An 8,594-nucleotide genomic window follows, 5' to 3' on the forward strand; every position below is an offset into this window, starting at 1 on the left:
CCAATAATATATTAATGGAAAAACCTTAAAATGAGTATTAATTGAAAAACCAAAAAAACCGATGGTTTGGTTTTTCCAAAATAAATAAAAAAAAAAAAAAAAAAAAAACCTAACATTTTTGTTGGGTTTTGGTTTCAAACCATCTTTCATAAGCCTTATTTCATCTAAATGAAACCTAATAAGTGGCATATATCTAGGCCCCACGTCATGCGACGAGTATAGATGGACGTTCATATTTAAGATGACCCTTGTTTTACTAACCCATTCACCTGATGTGAAATTTTGTTTTCATAAACAAACACAGTAAAAAAAAAAAAAACACCATTACAACAGTGAGTTTTCCAACCATTCTCCTAACATACCCACCTAAACTAAAATCCTTAAACACCTTATTGTAGATAAAACCAGGCCGGATTCCCCTTATTATATATAACCAAAATTCAAAACAACCATAATTAACTTAACATGAAGGGGCACCAAGATTTGATGCGAGGCGTAACAGGTCACTAAAAACTCCACCTGCTGTAACTTCAGCTCCAGCACCCGGGCCCCGCACAATCAAAGGCTGTTTGTTGTACCTTTCTGTTGTAAAAGCAATGATGTTGTCAGAACCCGAAAGCTGTGCAAACGGATGTTTTTTCTTGTATCTTCTTAACTCCACAACTCCTTTTTGGTTCGTTACATCCACAACCCCAACGTATCTCAACACCTGACAATAACCAGTATCAGTATCAGTATCAGTATAACAAGGTGAATACAGTTATACAAGATAAAAGGAAAAGTTACTGACTTCTCCTGCTTCCTCTGCAGCTTGTTGCTTTTCAGCTATGTCTGTGTCGAAAGATGGTAGCTGCTGCAAAAACTCATCCACTGATGCACTTCCCTGACACTCAACAAAAAGTTACAAATGTAAATGAGGGTAAAGTGGTCATTTCACAAAGGGTTTATTGTGCTTTTCTTTAAAGGTTTGGAAGTATACTTTTAGGGATGAAAAAAAGGTTGGATGTTCGTTTTAGGGACTGTTTTTGTAAAACTTGAAACAAAGATGGAAGCGAAAAGTGTGATTTACAGTATTAATGGTTTTTTTATTAAAAAAAAAAAAAAAAAAAAAAAAAAGTAATTGTATTCTCACCTTTAATGGATCTGGCACAAGGCTCTGAACAGGGATATCTGAAAGTTCAAGATTTAAACCACATTCTCTAGCAAGAATTATCACCTGCAATATATTATAATTTATATATTTGTACAGAAAAAAAATAAATAAATAAATAAATAAAAACCTTTCTGGCGACATCTGTCCCAGCAAGATCATCCCTGGGGTCAGGCTCAGTGTAACCTGCTGCTTTTGCCTCCATCACTACTTCACTAAAGGCTCTTGCATCAACAAAATTGTTGAATATATAACTCAATGTCCCACTGCAATCACATAAATAAATTATGATTTTAAAATATAACGGAGGGTATAATGGTCTTTTTAACATATATAAATAAGAAAGAGAATTGACCTGAAAATTCCTTCAATGCGTACAATCTTATCCCCTGTTTGAAGTAAATCTCGTAAAGTATGCATGATTGGAAGACCAGCTCCAACAGTGGCTTCATAAAAGTAATGAGTAAATGATTGCCTTTGAAGAGCTCTCAGCTTCAAATACTGCATTGAACAACAAGAATGACGAAACAATGGAATGGAATGAGTGATTACATTCCATAGTCAATAGTGTTTGTTACCTTATCAAGTGGTCCGGAATTGGCCTTCTTATTTGGGGTAATGACATGAATTCCTTCTCGCAACCAGTCATGGTAGTGATCTGCTACATCAGTACTTGCTGTACAATCTACAATTACTGTGTTGGGAATAAAGTGATTCCCATGAACATGTTGAACAAATTTTTCTAAATCAGTTTTTTCTCCTTTCTCCTTGTGAACTTCTTTCCATGTAGAAAGATCAATACCCCTACATCACCAAAATCAAAAAATTAAAAATTAATATCTATATAATGATTAATGAAATTTTTAACAAATGAAAACCTACGTGTCACTCAGCAGCATTTTCTTCGATCCAAGGATTCCCATGACACGTAAATCTGTGTTGGATTTTTCCTTCAGCACTGCTGCCTGAAAAAAGATGTAAGTTATAAATGTTCACATTCAGAAGCAATTAATAAGAAATGATATAAAATCTAAAATATACCTGTTCTCTAAGCTGATTAAGTAAAGTGGCACCAATAAGCCCAGGCCCAATAATACCCACAGCTATTGATGTTTTTGAAAGATAGAATCTTGAATGAACTGCTCTTAAGGCTCTTACACAATCTTCCTTTTTCACAACTACAGTGATGTTGTATTCAGAGCACCCTTGTGCTATAGCCCTCACATTAATATTAGCCTGAATTTCAACAAATTATTATAATTAAATATCATGTTATATTATATGTATATGTTTTGAATTAAAAAAGGCGTTACCTTTGCAAGTGCATTGAATAGAGTTGCACTGACACCTGGAGTACTTGCCATTTTCTGGCCAACTGCTGCAAGAATGCTACAGTTTGGAATCACTGCCACCTGTCCCAAAAATGTAATTTAACATTTGTTACGTAAAAAGTTGGTGAAAATTGGAGTTGAATATTTTTTTTTTATAAAAAGGTCAACTAAAAAAAGTCAACACCTGAGAAAGACGTCCAGCACTTAAAGCTTGACGAAATCTGGCCTCTAATGCCTTTGCAACTGCTTTCACTTCCTTCTCAGGAACAGCAAAGCAGACAGAATGTTCACTGCTAGCCTGATATAAAACAATAAATTTAAAAATAAATAATTTGATGGGTTTGGAATTTTGGATTCCATTCCATGGTTTTTTGGTTGCTATATGGATGGAATTCAATTCCTTCAGATTCCATGTTTGATGAATTTCACCATTCCTAGGGATGGGAGGAAGGGATTCTATTCATTCGTCTTTTTCATTAAAAAAGACCAAAATACCCTTTTTATGTGTACTTAAATAAAAAGATAGAGTGAGATAAAGACCTGAGAAATCATGATGACATTAGCTCCAACATCTTTTACAGCAGCAAAAATGGCACTTGCTGTACCCGGAACACCAGCCATTCCAGTTCTGATTCAAAAATTTTAATTATTAATTTGGAAAAGAAAATGATAAAGTGGACACAAAATGAAAGAAAAAACTCACCCCTCAACATTGACAAGGGCCAAATTGTCTATTGTTGCAAACCCTTTTACATATGTTACCAAATTCTTTTTGTCTTCAATTTCATTAACAGGTGATCTTGAAATCTTTGTTCCAGGTGCAGATAGGTTGAAGATGTTTCTTATAACAATGGGAATGTCATATCGCATCACTGGAATGATAGTTCTTGGATGTAAAACATTTGCCCCAAAATATGACTGCATCACCCAAGTTATAAACAAAATTAAAGGGCAGTTTTGTCCTTTTTTCACATTAAGTCGTGTATGGATAAAGTGACTAAATGAGTAATGATGTAAGCGTTTTTATAGTGGGAAAAGTCAATAAGTCAATAAGTCAATAAGTTGTTTTTTTAAAAAGTGTTTTTCTTAGCTTATATATGTTTTAAGGGGTATTTGTCTTTTACAACCCAAAAAATTAAAAGGAGTTTTGATAAGTTAGAAATCTTAATGAGAAGTTATTTTAAAAGTCCTTTTCATTTTGCCAAACACTTTTTTTAACTTATTGACTTTTCAAAAAGTCAATAAGTTGTTTTTAAATGAAATCCCAAACACCGCTAAAATATCAAACGACCATTTTACTTTTACATCAATTTTCACAATATTCATCAACTTTAACGTGATGAATTTGGAAGCACATAATTGGTGTCTTGATACATTAAGCCAGATTAAGTGCTTAACTCATTTCATTAAGCTCATTAAGTTAAAAAGAAACAGCATCTAAGAAGACCCAAAAAGGGTATGATTATAAAACAGAAAGAGAAGAATAAGATTACCATTTCCCATGCCTCTTGATAAGACAAGTTATTCAAAATCACAGCCTCACTAACTGCAAAAGATTTTGTATGTTGTTGAGAAACATTTCGATTTGATTAATCTGAATAAAAAAAAGTAAAAATATTCTGACCTTTTCTAGGATCTGCACTATAGACACCATCAACATCTGTCCAAATGGTGACTTGGCGTGCCCTAAATAAAGCACCCATGATAGCAGCAGAGAAATCACTTCCATCTCTTTTTAAAGTTGTGGGAATATTTTGAGGGGTGCTAGCTATAAAACCAGTAGCAACAACTGCCTTTGAAGGATTTTGTGAAAGCCACTTCTCAAGTCTTTTTTCTGATTCAGTGTAATCAGGGTCAACTTGATTGGATCCAGCAGGTGTCACAATCAGAACATCCCGTGTGTCCATCCAGTTACAATCTACCCCACCCTGATACAGAAACAAATATATATATTTTTTTAAGAGAGAGAGAGAGAGAGAGATGGAAATGGAATTCAAGATTCCATTCCATGGCAACGGATCCTTCAAATTCCATGTTTGATGGATTTCAGCATTCCGAGGGGTGGGCGGAAGGAATTCAATTATTTTTCGGTTTTTTATTAGAAGACCAAAATGCCCTTGGGCGATAATCACAAAAATGACCAAAACGGTAGGGTTCCTTTACCAACTTTTTGACCCTTATAGCAAAATGACAACTCATTCTGCAATATACATTTTGTGAATTGAAGACTACAAAAGAAAATTTAAAGAATCATATTTTGTGAAATGTATTATATGTAATAACAAAATGGTGATACCATTTCACATAATAAAAATCGAAAACAACTTTTTCTAAAAAAAAAAAAAGAAAAAGAGGATCTTGTAGCTTTTGGAAGTAAAAGTAGTTTGGCAAAATTTCAAAAATTCCACAAATGACTCTTTGAAATAAGAGGTCATTTTTTTATATTGGCCAAAAAGGTGGTAAATTTGTTAAATGGGGCAACCAATTTTGGTCATTTTTGTAATTATCCCTAGATATAATGAAAACTTTAGCTATAAGTAAAAATTTAGAAATTATTCAGTTCTTATTATTACATTCATTCCATTTCTTGCCTTCCAAATGTGTGATAGGTTACAATTCCTTCATATTCCAATTCTTTTGACAGATTCTGTTCCTTCTAAAAACATTCTGCCAACACCCCCCTTATATTTCAAGTATATTCAACAGGAAAAAAAAAAAAAGGCACCTTTCTGAGGACAGATGACAATATCTGAGCAGACCATAACTCTCCATGACCAACAACAAAATCGGAAAAAGATTCTGTCACATGTCCAGCTGAACAACATAAAGAAAATAATCATTAAATACTTTTGAACACATAAAAGGAAGGAAATGAGAAAAGAGGTAAAAAAAAACCTATATAAATAGCACGTAGCATTGCTTTGAGATTACTGATGTCAATGCTCAAAATAGACAAGAAACTAGAAAGCTCCTCCCCATCAAGCAGATCAAGTGCAGTTGCCTTGTGTTTTTCAAAAACAGCATCAAGTGCCAATTCATATGAATCATCACGTGATTGTGCTTTTTCAATAAGATCATACATCATATCTGTAACTTTAGACATTGCAGACACAACAACCAGCTTTCTTTCAGAATTGTCTTCTGTAACAATCTTGGCAACATTATAGATTCTTTCAGAAGTTCCCACACATGTGCCACCAAATTTATGGATTGACCAAGTGTCACCTTTGACAACTGAAGGTGTGACAGGGAGTTCGGGTGTTGAAACATCTGATAAATTGATAAAGAAGAAAAAGAAGAAATGAAATAGGCGAAAAGAAAACATATAAACTATGTGAGAAAAAGCTGGATGAAAGGTGGACCTGTTGTCACTGAAGCAGAAACTTTGAAGTTGAAGGACTCTCTTCTTTCCAAATGAGAAGGAAAACCTGCTCTGAATTGCAAGTTACATGCATAACTTTAGAGCTTTAACAGCAGCTAAAGAGGAGATCAAAGGGAAGTGAAAAAGAAAGTGTGTACTGTATAGATTATATAAACACTCAGAAAGAGGTTGAAGAATAGTATATTGATAAGTGCAACAAAATCAGTTGCCCAAAGTATGTCTCAAAGTGGCAAAAAAACTCACATGTAGAAACAACCTTAATTAGCTTAAGATTGTACTCATTTCAAGAACAATGAACACTTGTAAAAAAACTAAGGGATATGATAGGTTGTTTTCAAAAACTTACATGCATAAATTTAACTGAGAAACACCTGTGTAATTGGTATTTTTGCTTACACTTATGCAGTAAGATGTCTCCATGAGTTTCTAGCATCAAACAACAAAGTCATAAGTGAAATACTTACTTGTAAGTCAAAGTGCGTTGAAGGAGAGAGGATGCATTCGATAAGCAAATCCTAGACTTTGTCTCTGAGGTTGCTTCATGTGCTGATAACTGAGAGTAGACTCTAGGTAAATATGATGATGAAATTGGAGTTGAGAATGCCATTCTTTCTCAACAACCAAAACTGTAACAAGAAGATAAGAAGGTGGAGCTGAATCAGTAAGGTATTGTTTGGCAACCATTGTGATTTTAGTTTGGGAAATCTGTAACTTGAAAATGATTTCTGCTTTCTACTGAAATGATCAAGTCTTACCTGTAGTTAGGTGGCAACAGTATGAGGGGAGGATAATTAGGGCAGTGTGATATGATCAAAATTGACAGCAACTAAATCCCAGTTTTTCAAATACCTATCACCCCAAAGTTAGAAACAACAAACAAACAAGATCAATTTACAAAATCGGATCATACATAAGAAAGAGGATGCTAAAATTGTACTACAATAGAAAACGGAGAACACAGAACAGAGAACAAGGTTTTAGTGGAGAAACCAATTTAATAATGCATTAATAACACATATTGCCAACCAGTATGCGACTACAGTAGTCTTACACATCACAAGCTTAAATCCAAATTGAAGATAACAGCGACGTTAGATTGAGGTTGTAGATTACTCAGAATGCACTTACAGCTACCGTTAACACAAGTCCGACCAGATGAAGACGGCGAGGGAACAGCACAAAAAGCCGTTGCTTGATCTTCTCTCACACTTTCTTTTCTATTCTCTATTCTTTCTTTTCTTTTCTCTTTCTAGCTACAATTTCTTCTCTTTTCTATTCTTTATTTTCTTTTCTATTTCTAGCTGCTCGTGGTTTCTAAGTTTTTACATACACATTTAAAAGATTGCATATTGCTTGAATGAACCAAAAATTTAACTAACAATGTGTGTCCAAGAACAAGCTAATCATTTATTTAAAGCAAGTAATTGAGTATAGCAAGCATAATCACATATCAAGAATTGATATACAAATCAGTGAAACTTAATCAGAGGAGCTGAGAGAATGGTCTGCTGGTCCGATGGAGAAGAGAGAAGAGAGAAATTGAGAGAACACTAAACATACCTGATTGATTCCAGTGCAGAGGTGAGAGGAGCTATCAGCGATGATTGAGAGGTACCGAGGTGGATAGGTTTTCCAGCGAACAACGAATGATGGAGCGACTGAGCTAGGGTTAGAAGTGTCAATGCCTCGTGTGTCTTTGTCTCACATAAATAAGAGGGTCACATATGTAATAATCAAGGGACGAGATTATGTTTTGCCAAGTTCATCAAACACCACAACTTTTTATTTACTGAAATGAATAAAAACATTAAACATGTGCTGTGACACGACACTAGATTTGAAATTCTGTATGAGTAAATTGCAGTTTTGCTCCCCTTGGTTTGGTCAAATTTACATTTTTACTCTAAGTTTTGAGTTTTTGACATGGCTTAACGGTTTGGTATCCAAAAGTTGCATTGGTGGTCCCTGAGGTTAACTCCTGAAAGATGTTTCGTTAAGTATGTATAAAATCATGAGATTGACTCATTTATGTTGACATTTATTCATAAAACAGAGAACCTTCTTTTTGTAAATTATTGGAAATAGCAACACAGAGAGGCTTCGGCCTCAATACAACTTTGTCCCTCTATGTATTCGGCATCTCACCACCCGCCTTTACACAACTATGTCTTTCTCACGTCTATCTCTCTCACCTTCGACATCATTAGAAAGAAATTTAGTACAAAGGCCACAACGGCTACTCTTTCTCACCTATGGCAACATCATGAAACTTTGTACTCTCTCTCTCTCATGTAGCTCGGCCACGACACCGCCATTCCTCCGTCATTTGTTGGCTTCTATTTAATTTATAATGTATGGTTTTCATTTTCATTTAGGGTTTGGTTTTTTTAGGGATTTGAAAATGGTGGTCGTGGTGGCGATGGTTGTTGTGGTTGTTTTCTGATGGCAGGTGATTTGTAGGGTGATATGGTGGTGTTAGTATTAGTGATGGTGATGGTTTTTGGCGCCAGGTGGATGGTGGATGGTGGTGTTTAAGGGGTTTGGTGGTGGTTATTAGTGATGACGGTAGGTGATGTGGTGGTGATTGGTGATTGGTGATGGTAGTGGGTGATTGGCGATCATTGTTATATATGTTATACAACACAAATTACATTGCCTTTGTTTATGGTCTGAGTTTCCACATTTGTACAAGAAGGATGTTGATGGTCTAAGTGTTGGATTTAGTGTCTAA

General features: G+C 34.8%; 1 protein-coding gene across 1 annotated transcript; it reads right to left on the reverse strand.

Moving 5' to 3' along the window:
* Positions 1-229: 229 nt before the first annotated feature.
* Positions 230-7,565, reverse strand: LOC145108379 (bifunctional aspartokinase/homoserine dehydrogenase, chloroplastic-like). Its single transcript, XM_079045399.1, has 20 exons — positions 7,424-7,565; positions 6,619-6,712; positions 6,328-6,489; positions 5,844-5,914; positions 5,377-5,751; positions 5,207-5,295; positions 4,106-4,409; positions 3,975-4,027; positions 3,185-3,399; positions 3,022-3,109; positions 2,666-2,779; positions 2,464-2,562; positions 2,192-2,386; positions 2,033-2,115; positions 1,729-1,954; positions 1,506-1,651; positions 1,281-1,416; positions 1,133-1,216; positions 791-883; positions 230-709 (listed from the first exon to the last, which is right to left on the reverse strand). Exons 3-20 carry the CDS (start codon positions 6,468-6,470, stop codon positions 461-463), a joined length of 2,763 nt encoding a protein of 920 aa, XP_078901525.1. The 5' UTR covers positions 6,471-6,489; positions 6,619-6,712; positions 7,424-7,565; the 3' UTR covers positions 230-460.
* Between the last annotated feature and the right edge of the window lie 1,029 nt (positions 7,566-8,594).

This window comes from Lactuca virosa, chromosome 4, assembly GCF_052849685.1.
Source record: "Lactuca virosa cultivar CGN04683 chromosome 4, Lactuca_virosa_CGN04683_v6, whole genome shotgun sequence".
Lineage (NCBI taxonomy): Eukaryota > Viridiplantae > Streptophyta > Magnoliopsida > Asterales > Asteraceae > Lactuca > Lactuca virosa.

What these genes read in the sequence shown, in the direction of transcription:
- LOC145108379 (XM_079045399.1), bottom strand. Translation starts at nt 6,470, where the DNA reads ATGGCATTCTCAACTCCAATTTCATCATCATATTTACCTAGAGTCTAC. An exon ending in CAACGCACTTTGACTTACAA is followed by an intron (nt 5,915 to 6,327) that starts GTAAGTATTTCA and finishes CTTGCAATTCAG; the next exon opens with AGCAGGTTTTCCTTCTCATT. An exon ending in GGACAGATGTCGCCAGAAAG is followed by an intron (nt 1,217 to 1,280) that starts GTTTTTATTTAT and finishes AATATATTGCAG; the next exon opens with GTGATAATTCTTGCTAGAGA.